At 43.4% G+C, this 17,570-nt stretch overlaps 1 protein-coding gene across 1 annotated transcript in view; it reads left to right on the top strand.

Moving 5' to 3' along the window:
- MAP3K4 (mitogen-activated protein kinase kinase kinase 4) overlaps window positions 1-17,570 on the top strand; it is an 87,818-nt gene that overhangs the window by 44,250 nt on the left and 25,998 nt on the right. The window contains exons 8-16 of the mRNA XM_064158249.1: window positions 303-402; window positions 492-575; window positions 1,980-2,246; window positions 5,660-5,809; window positions 8,332-8,493; window positions 10,021-10,154; window positions 12,367-12,445; window positions 14,349-14,427; window positions 16,712-16,808. Coding sequence (XP_064014319.1) covers window positions 303-402; window positions 492-575; window positions 1,980-2,246; window positions 5,660-5,809; window positions 8,332-8,493; window positions 10,021-10,154; window positions 12,367-12,445; window positions 14,349-14,427; window positions 16,712-16,808 — 1,152 coding nt within the window. The remainder of the gene's footprint in view (window positions 1-302; window positions 403-491; window positions 576-1,979; window positions 2,247-5,659; window positions 5,810-8,331; window positions 8,494-10,020; window positions 10,155-12,366; window positions 12,446-14,348; window positions 14,428-16,711; window positions 16,809-17,570) is intronic.

The raw sequence follows: 17,570 nt of genomic DNA, 5'->3' as shown, positions 1-17,570 counted from the left end.
ACCACAGAGCTCAAGGCTAGACCATGGCACCAAGTGCCACGTCCAATCCTGCCTTGAACAGCTCCAGGGACGGCGACTCCACCACCTCCCCGGGCAGCCCATTCCAGTGTCCAATGACTCTCTCAGGGAAGAACTTTCTCCTCACCTCCAGCCTAAATTTCCCCTGGCTTAGCTTGAGGCTGTGTCCTCTTGTTCTGGTGCTGGCCACCTGAGAGAAGTAAATAGTCTGTATTTTCTGATAGCTTTTACAAATGGAACATGCTTTATTAAAACACTGTCACTGATTCTTACTAACGTTTCAGGAGATCTGTTATAGAGACCAGCCGAGCACTCAAAGAGCTGTTTCATGAAGCTAGAGAAAGGGCCTCCAAAGCTCTTGGTTTTGCTAAAATGCTGAGGAAGGTAAGTTAACAACAGAGTCTCCTCTTACTTGTGTGCTTTAAAGAGATTGAGTTTGAATGGATATCCTTTTGTTTTGTCACTACTTGTAGGACCTTGAAATAGCAGCAGAATTCGCACTGTCAGCCCCTGTGCGAGATCTTCTGAATGCACTGAAAAGAAAAGAGTATGTGAAGGTAAATTCACTTTAGAGGTATGGAAGTAGAGTGGAGATGCTAAACAAAATGTCAAAGGATATTTATTGACATGCTGTCGGTATTTTAGTGTGATCTCTGTGTATCTACATTTAAAAGGTCATGTATTCAATATTGGAGTGTGGCAGTTGAATTATTTCCTGTGCCTCCCTGTGTGAGAGTGATGGTCTATGTTTTGGGAAATTGGCCTCCTTGGGATTTGGGGAAAGCCATTTTGCTTCCATAGTACTTATTTATCTGTGAGAGGGCAGGAATAACACTTAGTAGAAAGTGTTCTGAAAAACAAATGCCTTCAAGTTTATGAGGGAAATAGATACATCTTTAAGTCGATGATCTCAGACTCTGGTCCTGTGCTTCTGTAAAGCAAAAATATCACAGTGGAGGTCTGCAGTACTACAATTGCAATATTACAGTGGAGCTTCCTTGAGAGAGTGCCAAGGATGTGAGAAATGCAGGGACTGTCTTCTGTTCCAGAATAACTCTTGCTAGAAAACTGTTGTCCACCAAAGGCAGATAAAATTCTTGGTGCTTAGTATTTACTGTGCTATAAATTTCCAAGTCTATAGTTACTCTTTGCAGAATCATAGAATCTCTTAGATTGGAAAAGACCTTCAAGATCATCAAGTCCAATCATTAGTTTCACACTGACAAGTCCTTGACTAAAGCAAATCCCTCAGCACAAAAAATAAATAAAAAAAATAAAAAAAATCCTTGGTCAAGAAGTCTTTAATGTATCTTGAATTTAAGTAAATCAGTCATCTGCTTCAACAGATTGAATTGATTTGGGTACACCACAGGGTGTTTTTTGTTTGTTTGTCCCAATTAGGAAATAATTTACTAATAGTTGTTAGATTTATGTAAGTGATTGCTAAGACCAGAAATTGATACAAAGGTAGATGTTCATAAAGGGTTGTTAAGTACAGGACTGAAAAATTTGGACCTTGGTCTGGGAATTTTTACAAGAGTGAGAGAATAGTCATAGAATCATAGAATCAACCAGGTTGGAAGAGACCTGCGAGATCATCCAGTCCAACCTAGCACCCAGCCCTGTCCAATCAACCAGACCATGGCACTAAGTGCCTCATCCAACCTAAGTTTCAGTGTCTAAGTTTCTCTGTTCCTTATTTTTTTTTATGTCTGAACTAAAATCCAGCTCAAATGGCCACAAGAAGGAAAGATTATCACTGAAATTTGATCTAGCATATTTTGAGACAAGTAGTTTTGTGTGCCAAAATGGTTCAGTGTGTTGTTCTATGATGTGCATTGTACAGTTGTTTCAGATGAAAACTCTGCCAGTTGTTTGAATGAAATGATGGATATAATGCATCATAGAAGACAAGAGGAAGAGTGTGATTCACTCAGTATATACTCATTATTTTCTTACAGGTACAAATCCCTGGCGTTGAGAATTTGCAAGTGTTTGTACCAAACAGTATTGCTGGTGAAAAAGCTGTCATTTTGCAGCTCCTTAACGCAGCTGCTGGAAAGGATTGCTCAAAGGATTCAGATGATGTTGCCTATGAGGCCTATTTACTAATGACCAAACACAGCGATAAAGACCACGAGTTGGATGACAGCTGGAGCGCATGGGAGGGCCAGCCTGTCAAAGTCGTGCCACAAGTACAAACTGTTGATACACTGCGAACCATGCAGGTATTTCTTTCCCTGCTTATGGAATCTCCACATTTTGGTGTATTTTTTTCCCCTGGATCTCCACACTTTTGTCTATTTGTCCCCTGCTTATAGGATCTCCACACTTTTGTCTATTTTTTTCCTGCTTGTAGGATCTCCACACTTTTGTCTATTTTTTCCCCTGTTAATAGGATCTCCACACTTTTGTCTATTTTTCCCCTGTTTATGAGATCTCCACACTTTTGTCTATTTGTCCCCTGCTTATAGGATCTCCACACTTTTGTCTATTTTTTCCCTGCTTATAGGATCACCACACTTCTGTCTATTTTTTCCCCTGCTTATGAGATCTTCACACTTTTGTCTATTTTTCACTGCTTATAGGATATCCACACTTTTGTGTATTTTTTCCCCTGTTTATGGGATTTCCACACTTTTTTGTGTATTTTTTCCCCTGTTTGTGGGATCTCCACACTTTTGTCTATTATTTCCCTGCTTATGAGATCTCCACACTTTTGTCTGTTTTTCCCCTGTTTATGGGATCTCCACACTTTTGTCTGTTTTTTCCCCCTGTTAATAGGATCTCCACACTTTTGTCTATTTTTCCCTGTTTAGAAGATCTCCACACTTCTGTCTATTTTTCCCCTGTTTGAGATCTCCACACTTTTGTCTATTTTTCCCCTGCTTATGAGATCTCCACACTTTTGTCTATTTTTTCCCTGCTTATGAGATCTCCACACTTTTGTCTATATTTTCCCCTATTTATGAGATCTCCACACTTTTGTCTATTTTTTCCCCTGTTTATGGGAACTCCACACTCTTGTGTATTTTTTTTCCCTGTTTATGGGATCTCCACACTTTGCTGTGTTTTTTCTTCCTGCTTACAGGATTTCCACACTTTTGTGTATTTTTCCCCTGCTTATAGGATCTCCACATTTTCGTGTGTTTTTTTCCCTGCTTATGGAATCTCCACACTTTTGTGTATTTTTTGCTGTTTATAGGATTTCCACACTTTTTTGTGTATTTTTTCCCCTGCTTATGAGTTCTCTGCATTTTTGTCTATTTTTCTCCTGCTTATAAGATCTCCACACTTTTATGTATTTTTCCCCTCTTCATAAGATCTCCACACTTTTGTCTGTTTTCCCCCTGTTTATGGGATCTCCACATTTCTGTGAATGCTTATCCTTTCAGATGAGCCACAGTAGTTCAAGTGAGGCTTGTGTTCTTTCATAGCTAATAAAAAGTTAAATTCAAGGGTATGATTGATTCATAGCTGTGTTACTGCAAGTACTAAATTCAACAGAGTTTAGAAGTTCTTTAGAGAATTACTTTCTACAATATGGATTTTTGAGGGTTGGATGTTCATAATAAAGACACAGTTTCAATATCTACTTCAGTGTTCTGTATCAGAAGTGTGGATGGGTCTCAAACTATGTTTTACTGAGGAATTTCCAGTCCCTTGGAATGTATGGCAGTTGTGTGCTTTCCACACACTAAGGCATGAAACAAGTTAATTTCAATCTTAGATGAACTGTAGCACTTAAATGTCTGTGGAAGCTACTAGGTGTCCTGTAGGTAGAAATCTCTGCAGTCATATTTCCTTGCCAGCAGTTCTGCTGTGCTCTAGCTCCCTGCTTGTCCTGTCCTCACATCCTTATGTTAAGCTACGTGAATTGTCTTTTTGGTATGCCATGCAGATCTTTGGATCCCTGCTATAAATGGCTTCTAATGTCTTTCCATGTCACTGTGTCTGCCCTCTGGTATTCAAAAGGCTTTAGCAATTGAAAAAGTTGAAAAAGGCAGTTGAAAACATGACCCCTGTACATACTGCTGCTTTTAATGTGCAAGCATGTTCCTTCTTTGTCTGCTGTTCAGACTGAACAATAGAAAATAGCCTTTGATTTTATTGGACTTCTGTCAAAGGCTGTCATTTCATTCAGACAACAAAACCAGCAAAAGACAAAGGCAAGACATTTGGTTTGTTAACCTAAACTGTATTCTGCATAACCTAAATGCACCTAAAACACTCTGTGTTTGTCTATTTATTAGACAAATATTAATTATTGATTTTAATCCAATATTGGAGGGTTAGTAAATAAAAGGCTTTCAGAAAGTTTATGAGCTGTATTAAAAGGAGAACCAAAACATGTTTCAGTTGCAAACTAGAGGAAATGCAAACAGTTACTTAAAAATGCATTTGTGCAATAGAGGAATATCCTCAATACGTGAAGGATTTTGAGTGTGAAAATCCTCACTGGGGATGAGGTTGAAAATCTGGATGAAGTGTGTCTTGTTTTGTGGGTAATTGGTTGTATATGCTTTGTAGATTGTGCCACAAGCAAAGGAAACACCATCTATGACTATGTACTATATATAGATATGATGGTTTGCCACCCTACTCTTATGAAAATCACCCAGACTAGACTCAGCCGAGCTGGAATCAGAATAAAGCTTTGCATTTACAACTCAGCACAATATCCAAGCAGGTATTTACAATCTGTACAGCTAGAGACAGAAATAGACAAGTTAAAAAGTAATACAGAAACACAGCAGCCCTCCCAGAAACCAGAGTCCCCAGGAGGGGCTCCCAAAAACCCTTCCACCTCCTTCCCACCCCTCTATCTTATCCCAGGCTTTGCCTTACATTCAAGGTGAGTTTGGAGAATCAGCCAGGGGGGTTAGGAAGCAGAAGGATTAGTTAGGCAGCAAGTTAGAGAGAGAAGGGAGGCAGCCAGAGAGCAACTCTGTTATCTATGTTTGTGTTCTTGTTTTTATCCATCTCAGCAAGCCTATGAGTGCAGCAGACATCACCACTGTTTCCTTTTCACTGCCTATCATCTAATTCCTCTCACTAAAATATCCCAGCTAGCCTCAAACTGGCACAATAAACTTTTATAGTCTCCTACTATATCAGAGCTCTTATTCTTAAATTTTAATATCTTTCAAAATTTGAGCAAATACTGTGTGATAAGTCCATGTCTTTCCCTACTCAATAGTAAGTTTTTGTCCTAAGGTACTTGGTTAAAATTTGTTCCTATGTGTGATGGTTGTTACCTCCATCTGCTTTGAGAAAAGACAATTACTTTGCTTAGGTATTGCCTTTCTGTGGCTACTGTGAAGGTCTTTCTTCAGCTATTCTGAAGGTCATTTTAATGCAGTGTTCTGTTAACCTTTCCAGAAATGAAGTATTCTATTCCCTTTGAAAACTTGCTTTGGCATTTGCCCTAGTAGAGCTCTGCTCATCCGATGAAGTTTACCAATTCCTGTTCTTGGCATCAGTCTTTTCTATGTGAATCAAAGAATTTCACAAATAACAACAACAGAGAGGCCCTTTGGATTTTAAGATATAAAAGATAACCAGTTGAATTTGCTGATATGGGACAATTACTTTAGAGAGGATTTTGTTCACAAGAATTGGTGGCATCTTGTGTTCCTAGGTTGATAACCTCCTCCTTGTCGTCATTCAATCTGCCCACCTTGTGAGTCAGAGAAAAGCCTTTCAGCAATCTATTGAAGGGCTCATATCTCTGCACCAGGAACAGACATCCAGCCAACCAGTTATTGCCAAAGCTCTGCAACAGCTAAAGGTAAGCAGCACTCAAGATGATGTCAGTGAACATTTTGTACTTTACTCACTAGTAAGTGAAAACTTGTAAGAGGATTTGATTGCAGTGCCGATGCCATATCACAGTATTGCCAAGGTTGGAAGAGACCTCATAGATCATCAAGTCCAACCCTTTACCACAGAGCTCAAGGCCAGACCATGGGACCAAGTGCCACGTCCAATCCTGCCTTGAACAGCTCCAGGGATGGCGACTCCACCACCTCCCCGGGCAGCCCATTCCAGTGTCCAATGACTCTCTCAGGGAAGAACTTTCTCCTCACCTCCAGCCTAAATTTCCCCTGGCATAGCTTGAGGCTGTGTCCTCTTGTTCTGGTGCTGGCCACCTGAGAGAAGAGAGCAACCTCCTCCTGGCCACAACCACCCCTCAGGTAGTTGTAGACAGAAATAATGTCACCCCTGAGCCTCCTCCAGGCTTTTCTGCAGTTGTAATTTATACAACCTGTATGGACTACGCTTTGAGTACAGTTTTCATTCTGGTTTTGCAAAGGAGTATTGAATATAACTTTGAGCAATTAACTTTGAACATTTTTGCCCTGGTTAGCTAGGAAAAAGTCCATAATGCAATTGAAATATAAATAGCAACAGAATAAATACATTTTCATGTGAGAGCACTATTCCATTTGAAAGTGTTTGGATTTCATAACAGTAAATTCTATCAAAATCCAGTAGCTGAAAGAAACACCTTTTTGTTCCCTGTATTTGGAGATGATAGCTCATTTGGAATGTAAAAGTAGATAGGCCCATGGTTTTTGTTCTTGATTTTGGCTTCTTTTGTTGTGCTTTATTTGCTGTTATTGTTGGGTGAGATGGTTGGTTTGTTGTTTTCTTGGGGTTAGTTGGTGTTTTGGAGGAAACACAGTTCCCACTGAGCTCAACAGAAGCTGTGTTGACACACCAGAACAAAAATACAGCCAAAGGCTTGACCACTGTATAGATAATAAAACACTTTTCTTTTGTTAATCTTTTTTTTCCCATTTTTTCCTTCCTTTTTTCCCTTTCCTTTTCTTTTTTTCCTCTTCCTTTTCTTGCTTGCTCTTTTCTTGATGTTTTCTTGCCCTTTTCTCCCCCCCCTTTTTCTCCCCCCCCTTTTTCTCCCCCCCTTTTTCTCCCCCCCTTTTTCTCCCCCCCTTTTTCTCCCCCCCTTTTTCTCCCCCCCTTTTTCTCCCCCCCTTTTTCTCCCCCCCTTTTTCTCCCCCCCTTTTTCTCCCCCCCTTTTTCTCCCCCCCTTTTTCTCCCCCCCTTTTTCTCCCCCCCTTTTTCTCCCCCCCTTTTTCTCCCCCCCTTTTTCTCCCCCCCTTTTTCTCCCCCCCTTTTTCTCCCCCCCTTTTTCTCCCCCCCTTTTTCTCCCCCCCTTTTTCTCCCCCCCTTTTTCTCCCCCCCTTTTTCTCCCCCCCCATTTTCTCCCCCCCTCTTTCTCCCCCCCTTTTTCTCCCCCCCTCTTTCTCCCCCCCTCTTTCTCCCCCCCTCTTTCTCCCCCCCTCTTTCTCCCCCCCTCTTTCTCCCCCCCTCTTTCTTCCCCCCTCTTTCTCCCCCCCTCTTTCTCCCCCCCTCTTTCTCCCCCCCTCTTTCTCCCCCCCTCTTTCTCCCCCCCTCTTTCTCCCCCCCTCTTTCTCCCCCCCTCTTTCTCCCCCCCTCTTTCTCCCCCCCTCTTTCTCCCCCCCTTTTTCTCCCCCCCTTTTTCTCCCCCCCTTTTTCTCCCCCCCTTTTTCTCCCCCCCTTTTTCTCCCCCCTTTTTCTCCCCCCCTTTTTCTCCCCCCCTCTTTCTCCCCCCCCTTTTTTCTCCCCCCCTTTTTTCTCCCCCCCCTTTTTCTCCTCTTCCCCCCCCATTTTTCTCCCCCCTTTTTCTCCCCCCTTTTTCTCCCCCCTTTTTCTCCCCCCTTTTTCTCCCCCCTTTTTCTCCCCCCTTTTTCTCCCCCCCTTTTTTCTCCCCCCCTTTTTCTCCCCCCCTTTTTCTCCCCCCCCTTTTTCTCCCTCCCCTTTTTCTCCCTCCCCTTTTTCTCCCCCCCGCTTTTTCTCCCCCCCGCTTTTTCTCCCCCCCGCTTTTTCTCCCCCCCGCTTTTTCTCCCCCCCGCTTTTTCTCCCCCCCGCTTTTTCTCCCCCCCGCTTTTTCTCCCCCCCGCTTTTTCTCCCCCCCCCTTTTTCTCCCCCCCCTTTTTCTCCCCCCCCCTTTTCTTTTTCTTTGTTCTTTTTTCTTGTCTGAGTTTGGTTGGTTTGATTTGGCTGTTTACTGTGGGCCACTTTCAGTGTCTTTGACTCTACAGTTAATCTCGCTCAAGCATGGCATTTCAGTCACTGGTAAGGCTTGCTTAGTGCAGTGATTGGAAGTGTTTGTTACTGCAGGACTGAATGAAGTGTGATGGCATTAAAGTCTCTTTTCATTTAACATACTGTAATTGCTGGATTCACGTTTGCCATTTTGTCAGTGGTAGAGTATAAATAACTTGATGTCCACCCCCCAATCCCTGTTTTGTTGTCATTGCTCAGAGTGATGCATTACAGCTCTGCAATAAGATAAGCAGTGCTATCGATAGAGTGGACCACATGTTCACATCTGAGTTTGATGCTGAAGTCGACGAATCTGAATCTGCCACTTTGCAGCAGTATTACCGAGAAGCCATGATTCAGGGTTATAATTTTGGATTTGAGGTAAGGAAACACAAACTTAACTTTGATAGTTTTGCTAACAACCAGCTGAAATTTCTGTTTCCGTGTTGGTGTGAATGAGCTAACTATAACTTCTGTGGAAGAAATACAGAATCACAGAGTCACAGATTCAATCACCTGGAAGAGACCTCCAAGCTCAGCCAGTCCAACCTAGCACCCAGCCCTAGCCAATCAACCAGACCATGGCACTAAGTGCCTCAGCCAGGCTTTGCTTCAACACCTCCAGGGATGGTGACTTTACCACCTCCCTGGTAGAATATCATAAAAAAAAAGGTGCTGCTGCAGAAGGCTTAGGTGAAAAGAACTGGAAAAGATCAAATATCTTCCATTTCTCAATGCCTGGAGCTCTAAAAAGTTTTAACTGCTTGGTGAATTCAGGTGTACTCTTGTAGGTTCTGCTACTTGGCAGTGTTTCAGATGATACCAGAGATAGTCTTTAATCACAGGGTATTAGGGGCTGGAAGGGACCCAAGGAGATCATAGAGTCCATCCCCCCACACAATCTAGCACAGATCACAGAGGAGCACATCCAGACAGGCTTTGAAAGTTCTCCAGAGAAGGAGACTCCACAACTCTCTGGGCAGCCTGTTCCAGTGCTCTGGGACCCTTGCAGTAAAGAAGTTCCCTCTCATGTTGAGGTGGAACCTCTTTTGCTGCAACTTACACCCATTGCTCCTTGTCCTATCCCAAGGAGCAGTGAGCAGAGCCTGTCTCCCTCTCCTGTCCAGCCCTTATATGTTTATAAACATTTATTAAATCCCCTCTCAGTCTTCTCCAGACCAAACAGCCCCAGATCTCTCAGCCTCTCCTCATAAGGCAGCCCTCTAGTGTCCTAATCATCCTTGTAGCTGTCTGCTGGACCCTCTCCAGCACATCCCTGTCCCTCTCAACAGTGACATGTAATGTTGGGTGCTGTTGTGTAACTTCACTTTTAAGCCTAGAATAGCATTAATACTGTAATATGAACCATTCTTTCAAAGTTTAGAGTAGTGATAATTGCTTTTGAGTACCTTCCTTAGAATGCTAGCTTTTAGTGTGCTATTCCACTATTGGATTCTTGTGATTGTATCATACCCTAATATACTTCTAAGGGCAGCCTTCTAAACAAAAATCTTTCTGTTTTTATAATGGACATATATAACTTCTTTTTTTACCCCAAATGTTACCTGCAAAATAAGTGCTGTTTTGCAGCTCAATCTGATTACAGACCTGAGCATTTAGATGGAATGTTTCTTAAATGATGTGTAAGCTGTTAAATGTGGGCAAATGTCTGTACACACACAAGAGTGCAGTATGGCTCAGGTGCTGCCTCTCACTGCAACTCAATCTTCATTTGCTTCTGTTTCTTTTTTTCTATGCACAACTACTTGCATAAAATCTTTTTTTTCTAAGAACAGGATGTGACTGCATATTGTAGAGTTCTGTTAGCCTGCATGTGCTCCTGTGAAGATAGAAAATGTCCTTTTTGTTCTTACTAATACATGAAAAGTAATCATAAGTTTCTTACAGTACCATAAGGAAGTTGTTCGTCTGATGTCTGGAGAATTCAGGCAGAAAATTGGGGACAAGTATATCAGCTTTGCCAGAAAATGGATGAATTATGTGCTAACCAAATGTGAGAGTGGCCGAGGCACTCGACCGAGGTAACAGTCAACTTGTTACTGCCATAAGTTCTCTTTAAGTACCATGCAAGAATTTTAATACTCTGAATAATGTTTAATTATTTAGAAGTAGCTCGTTTCACAGTATCACCAAGGCTGGAAGAGACCTCATAGATTATCAAGTCCAACCTGTTACCACAGAGCTCAAGGCTAGACCATGGCACCAAGTGCCACGTCCAATCCTGCCTTGAGCTGTTGGTGCTTTTGGCTCTTAAGTTTTGGAATTAATTGGATGAGTAAATGTGTAAAGGCAAATGAACGTTCTGCTTAGCAGAACTTGTGCAACATTTTGCCAACCAGGTTGGAAGAGACCTCCAAGATCATCCAGTCCAACCTAGCACCCAGTCCTAGCCAATCAACTAGACCATGGCACTAAGTGCCTCATACAGGCTTTGCTTGAAGACCTCCAGGGATGGTGCCTCCACCACCTCCCTGGGCAGCCCATTCCAATGGGAAATCACTCTCTCTGTCAGGGGCTGGAAGTGGCCTCGAAAGATCATCTGATCCAGCCAGAGAGGAAGGAAAAACAGAGGTTGTTGGATCCAGACAATTAAAAAACTTCAGATAAAGGTCATAAAGTTGAAACAAAAGTAATCAAGGATCAATAAAGATTGCAGAATATGCAGTAGTCATTCTCTGCATATTCCTAAGAGAAAGTTTTGTGCCAGTTGTGGAAACAACATTCAATATGGAAGCTTTAGCCTCCTGTAGAAGCCTTTCTAGTAGTCATTTCTGAAAGCATCTCAAGTATTGCCCACAGGTGAGGAAGAATTCTTCAGTGTCATGACTGCAGTAATGGATGCAGTTGTGGATGTTTTTCTCTGGTAGTGCAGAGTGCTTTCTGTCAGTAATGTTGTGCCCAACAGTCTCCCATTGTGCTTACAGTCAGTGCTAGGGAACTGCTGTGCACCACTGAGATTGTTGGATTGAGACAATGAAAAAACTTCAGATGAAGGTCATAAGGTTGGAACAGAAGTGCTACATAATCAAGAGTCAGTAGAGATTGCAGAAGATGCAGTAGTCATTCTCTGCATGTTCCTCAGAGAAAGCAGTATTGCTTTGTGCCAGTTGTGGAAACAACATTCAGTATGGAAGCTTTAGCCTCCTGGAATCACAGAATTAGTCAGGGTTGGAAGAGACCACAAGGATCGTCTAGTTCCAACCCACCTGCCATGGGCATGGACACCCCATCTTAGATCAGGCTGGCCAGAACCTCATCCAGCCTGGCCTTAAAGACCTCCTGTAGAAGCGTATTAGCCATTTCTGAAAGCATCCAAAGTATGGCCCACAGGTGAGGAAGAGTTTTCAGTCTGAAAATTCATCAGGTTCATAACTGCAGTAATGGATGCAGTTGTGGATGTTTTTCTTGGGTATTTCAGAGTACTTTCTGACTGTGATGCTGTGCCCAGCAGTCTCCAATTGTGCTTACAGTCATAGAATCAACCAGGTTGGAAGAGACCTCCAAGCTCATCCAGTCCAACCTAGCACCCAGCCCAATCCAATCAACCAGACCATGGCACTAAGTGCCTCATCCAGGCTTTTCTTGAAGACCTAAAGGGACGGTGCCTCCACCACCTCCCTGGGCAGCCCATTCCAATGGGAAATCACTCTCTGTGTGAAGAACTTCCTCCTAACATCCAGCCTATACCTACCCTGGCAGAACTTGAGACTGTGTCCCCTTGTCAGTGCTAGGGAACTGCTGTGCACGACTGAAAAAAAAGTCAGAGGGTTGCATTGCTCTGAGGATGTAAACAGAACAACTGTCAGACTCACCCAAGCAGAACAGTACCACTGATTTATGCCCAATGCTGCTGGTCAGATCATCGTGAAATCATTAGCATTCTTTAGTTTCAGAGAGGAGAATTGAGGCAGGGAGCACAGTGGTTTTCTTGTTGCCAGTGTATTGAGTGAATTCTGTTCCTGAAGATAGCACCTACAGGAGTTGAGATACAGAGCAAAGCCTGCTCACTTTTATTTGATGGTGTTCTTGCTAAAATCAGACTTTGTATGACTGTAACTTGGCAGATGATAATACAAGCTAAATATATTCTCTTTTCTATTTTAATCCATTTTCTTAGATTTTTGCAGAGGAAAAATAACTTCCAGTTACTGTTCTTTGATGTTGTTAACACTGTTATGATGGCTTTGACCAGAGAGCAATTAATATTCCCTCTTTTCTTTTTCTTTGAGATAGGTGGGCAACTCAAGGCTTTGATTTTCTTCAAGCCATTGAGCCAGTGTTTATTTCAGCTCTCCCAGAAGATGACTTCTTGGTATGGAATAAACTATTCTACTTGTGTAGTTTTGAACAGATACAAATCTGTCAGTACATGTTATCAGGGATGTTTTTAATGCAGCTGTATCTGGATACTGACAGTAGCTGTTGTATGTAACTGATGGTGTTGGTGTAAGGTTCTTCATAGGCTATGCTTGTGACCACTGGCATTAGTGTTTGCAGATTGCTGGCAAGTTGCTGGTGCTGTTTTGGGAGGCTGTGTCCTTTGGTCTCTTGTGAAATTTGACTGCAGCTTTCCTGCAGAGTTACAATTTATAGTTGTCATAGTAAATAGCTGAGTATGAGCTTGTGGGGCTTGGTTAGCCCCCGGAGCTCCGTTCTGGGTATGAATACAAAATCACACTGCTTTGAAAGAATTTCTTCAACTTGTGCCAACGTGACACAGACTTTAAAGCATCTTTGGTTTAAGCACAGAAATACGCCCCCTTTTCCCCCCTTTTCCCCCCTTCCCCCCCCATTCCCCCCCCTTCCCCCCCCTTCCCCCCCTCCCCCCCTTTCCCCCCCTTTTCCCCCCTTTCCCCCCCTTTTCCCCCCTTTCCCCCCCTTTCCCCCCCTCTTCCCCCCCCTCTTTCCCCCCCTCTTTCCCCCCTCTTCCCCCCCTCTTTCCCCCCCCTCTTTCCCCCCCCTCTTTCCCCCCCCTCTTTCCCCCCCCTCTTTCCCCCCCCTCTTTCCCCCCCCTCTTTCCCCCCCCTCTTTCCCCCCCCTCTTTCCCCCCCCTCTTTCCCCCCCCTCTTTCCCCCCCCTCTTTCCCCCCCCCCCTTTCCCCCCCCTCTTTCCCCCCCCCCTTTCCCCCCCCTCTTTCCCCCCCCTCTTTTCCCCCCCTCTTTTCCCCCCCTCTTTTCCCCCCCTCTTTTCCCCCCCTCTTTCCCCCCCTCTTTCCCCCCTCTTTCCCCCCCCTCTTTCCCCCCCCTCTTTCCCCCCCCTCTTTCCCCCCCTCTTTCCCCCCCTCTTTCCCCCCCTCTTTCCCCCCCTCTTTCCCCCCCTCTTTCCCCCCCTCTTTCCCCCCCTCTTTCCCCCCCTCTTTCCCCCCCTCTTTGCCCCCCTCTTTCCCCCCCTCTTTCCCCCCCTCTTTTCCCCCCTCTTTCCCCCCCTCTTTCCCCCCCTCCTTTTGTCCTTTCTTTCTTCTAATCTGACTCCAATTTCCTGCTCACTTTCTGTAGGCAGTGGTGAGTAACCCAAATTACTGCTGTGTATAAGAGTAGCCTTCTTATCACCTGAACCTCCAAACATGGTTCTTTGTTATGAGGACATTTCATCCCTGGTGTTCTGAAAAGGAAATCAAACTGCAGGAAGACTTCAGTAACTTGTGCAAGGATCACCTGGATGGGGCACAGTATAGCCAGTAGTTAGGCTCAGATTTCCTGAGCCCCAGTTCAGTAATTCCAGTCTTAAACACCATTTCTTTTGCTAGCTTAATGAGTAAATAAGAACAGTGAACTTTACAGACCCCAGTCTTGTGATTCAGACTGTCATACTCTGAGCCCTTTCTCTTTAGGTGTTTCTTTGTGCTGTAGGAAAAGGAAGACAGAGGAGGCTGTTTTAACATTTTCCACAAGCTTGACTTTTAATTTTGTTAACAATGGATACTTTTAAGTTCAAATAGGTTTATATTCTGGAATACTTTTCATTATATATAACAGTTATTTAGTTTTGGCAAGGTCAAAGGCAAATCTAAGACTTTAGGCTTAAAAAGTTCCTAAGTCAACAAAGTTAAAACCCTAAGGTGGATCTTGAAATTGAATATGATTGCTCGAAGGCAGCAGTACTTACTTGACAGATGACATACTTAACCAGTGCCCTTTTATTACTCTTAGTTTTGCCATATGACTGCCAACTTTCTGTAGCATGAATAGCACAACTTCTCTGTTTCTCATTTCTAGAGTTTACAGGCTCTGATGAACGAGTGCATTGGCCATGTTATTGGAAAACCTCACAGTCCAGTTACAGGTTTGTACCTTGGTAAGGCAGAAGTTAATGGCATTTGTTCTGAAGCTTTGCTGCTGTCCTTGCAAAATACTTAATGAAACCAAAATAATAATTCTTACAGAATAATAATTCTGACATAAGACTTACTTATAAATGTTAGAATCATAGAATCAACCAGGTTGGAAGAGACCTCCAAGATCATCCAGGCCAACCTAGCACCCAGCCCTAGCCAGTCAACCAGACCATGGCACTAAGTGCCTCAGCCAGGCTTTTCTTGAACACCTCCAGGGATGGTGACTCCACCACCTCCCTGGGCAGCCCATTCCAATGCCAATCACTCTCTCTGACAACAACTTCCTAACAACATCCAGCCTAGACCTCCCCTGGCACAACTTGAGACTGTGTCCCCTTGTTCTATTGCTGCTTGCCTGGGAGAAGAGGCCACCCCCCACCTGGCTACAATGCCCCTTCAGGTAGTTATAGACAGTAATAAGATCACCCCTGAGCCTCCTCTTCTCCAGGCTAAAATACCAGTGAAAGCATTTTAAAGCTTCTAATGACTGATGATGTAAAGTCATTATTGCCTGACAAAGTGTAAATACTTGCTGGTTTTACCTGAAGGCTTCAAAAGCTTTACATATGCTTTCCTCTGATTTTTGTCCCTGAATACCTATGAAGTCTTCCAAGATCATCTGGAAAAGGATTATGATTATTTTAAGAACGGGTAATGAGACAATTATAACTTAGAGAAGGTAATTGCAGCTCCACCTCCTGGAATTTCATTATGGCTCTGCAGATATTTACACTTCTCATGGATTTTATCTAAGCATTGAGGTATAAAGTTACACCTGGGGACCTGACAACAGAGCTGTGGGAAATTGTTCTCTGATACCACAGAATTTGTCACAGCATAAAAGATGTCTTGGGCATGAGTTGAAATCAGTGTATTTCATAGTTTCTCTTGGGAAAGGGATATTTCTTCAGCTAAGTTTGCTTTTATTTTTCTCACACTATTTCTCTCTTCCTCCTCCCAAGTAATTGACTGGTTTAACTTTCAAAATGCCATGTCATCTGTTTTCCTTCTGAGGTCCACTTGCTGGACACAGTTGATGGCAGAAGCCTTAAAGGGAAGGTAAATTGACTCACAGAATCAGAGAATCAACCAGATTGGAAGAAACCTCCAAGATCATCCAGTCCAACCTAGCACCCAGCCCTGGCCAGTCAACCAAACCATGTCACTAAGTGCCTCAGCCAGGCTTTGCTTCAACACCTCCAGGGATGGCAACTCCACCACCTCCCTGGGCAGCCCATTCCAAAGCCAATCACTCTCTCCCTGAAGAGAGTGTCTTCAGGAGAGATGTTGAGATACTGAAATGTGTCCAGAGAAGAGCGACAAAGCTGGTGAGAGGCCTGGAGCACAGCCCTGTGAGGAGAGGCTGAGGGAGCTGGGGGTGTGCAGCCTGCAGAAGAGGAGGATCAGGGCAGACTTCATTGCCGTCTACAACTACCTGAAGGGAGGCTGTAGCCAGGTGGGGGTTGGTCTCTTCTGCCAGGCAACCAGCAACAGAAGAAGGAGACACAGTCTCAAGTTGTGCTGGGGAGAGGTCTAGGCTGGATGTTAGGAGGAAGTTGTTGTCAGAGAGAGTGATTGGCATTGGAATGGGCTGCCCAGGGAGGTGGTGGAGTCACTTTCCCTGGAGGTGTTGAAGCAAAGCCTGGATGAGGCACTTAGTGCCATGGTCTGGTTGCTTGGGAAGGGCTGGCTGCTAGGTTGGACTGGATGATGTTGAAGGTCTCTTCCAACCTGCTTGATTCTATGATGCAAAAGGAAAAGGAACATGCTAACACTTTTGCTTTTTAACTATTCTTTTGTTTGTTTAAGTTATTTTGCAAGGAGGTAACAAATCATCTTTAATCTGTGAAGTTGAATTATTGAAGATGTAGTTTTACAGAAGTAAGCAGACATCTTCTAATTACTAGTTTCATTATTTTATAGGTAAGTTGCATGGTACAGTAATAGGACTAATATTAATATGTACCATCATAGAATCAGTCAGGGTTGGAAGGGACCACATGGATAATCTATTTCCAACCCCTCTGCCATGGGCTGGGCCACCCTACCATCAATTTATTTACAGTTGAAACAATTTGGGGTTTTTTTGGAGGGTGAAAACATATGTGCTAGGTTCATTATTTATAATAAGAGCTTTTAAAATTTTCTCTTGAAATGGCCAGAACAATTTTGTGTCTTGAAATGTCCCTAACACAGTTTCTTGAACATCTGAATAAATCTATGATACCTTTTTTCTGCCTGCAGCTATTCATCGAAACAGTCCCCGTCCTGTAAAAGTACCTCGGTGCCACAGTGATCCACCCAATCCACATCTCATCATCCCCACGCCTGAAGGCTTCAGGTATTTATCACTAGTAGAAAGTTCAGAACTGTCTCTCTCTTGGCTGCGTGGCTGTCAATAAGTGGAACAGTTTCCCTTTCATGTTGCAAGCAAAGCAGTTAGCAAAAGCAGCATGTTAGTGATCTGAATTGTATCGATGTGTTCTGAAGGACAATACACAGTTCTTTTTCTCCTCCTTCTTCTCCCTCACCCCCTCTTTATTTTACAGTTTCTATTGGTGCATGCTGTCCCACTTTGAAGTCATTCTTATCCCTTTTGCCTTTTCTGGAAGCTGTTTCAATGTATCAAGCTTTTATTCAGCGAAAACTGCTGATGAACAAGACTTTTCTCTCCTTCCCCACTTGCAGCATCTGCCTGCATGCCTGTGACGGTGCTTTCTGTAGTTTGGCATAGATAAGACTTGAGGAGGTAGCGTTCTGGAACATGGTGGCATTTCTGCATCATCACCAACCTGATGTGAAGAAGTGTAAAGCAGTGGATAGTTTTGAATCCCTTTGAAAGAACTGACCTGAAAAATAATGAAAAAATAGGTTTTAAATGCTTCAAAATAAACTTTGCCATGCCTGGTTTTAAACACTGGGACTTACTTTTGAAGAAAGTCAGCACAGTCACAATCTTTGTAGTTGAGAGTTGCTTAGTTGTTGGCAAAAGCTAATGCTACTCTAAAGATCAGGAGAGCTTTTTGTAGGTAGTTGTTGTTGCATGTATTGACAGCCCCCAATGCTTCTGAGACAGAATTTTTCCATGTCAAAGCCTTTTAGG

The sequence above is a fragment of the Pogoniulus pusillus genome, chromosome 18 (genome assembly GCF_015220805.1).
Source record: "Pogoniulus pusillus isolate bPogPus1 chromosome 18, bPogPus1.pri, whole genome shotgun sequence".
Classification (NCBI taxonomy): domain Eukaryota; kingdom Metazoa; phylum Chordata; class Aves; order Piciformes; family Lybiidae; genus Pogoniulus; species Pogoniulus pusillus.
Note: the sequence above shows the minus strand (reverse complement) of the source record. Positions and strands in the feature narration are given on the sequence as shown.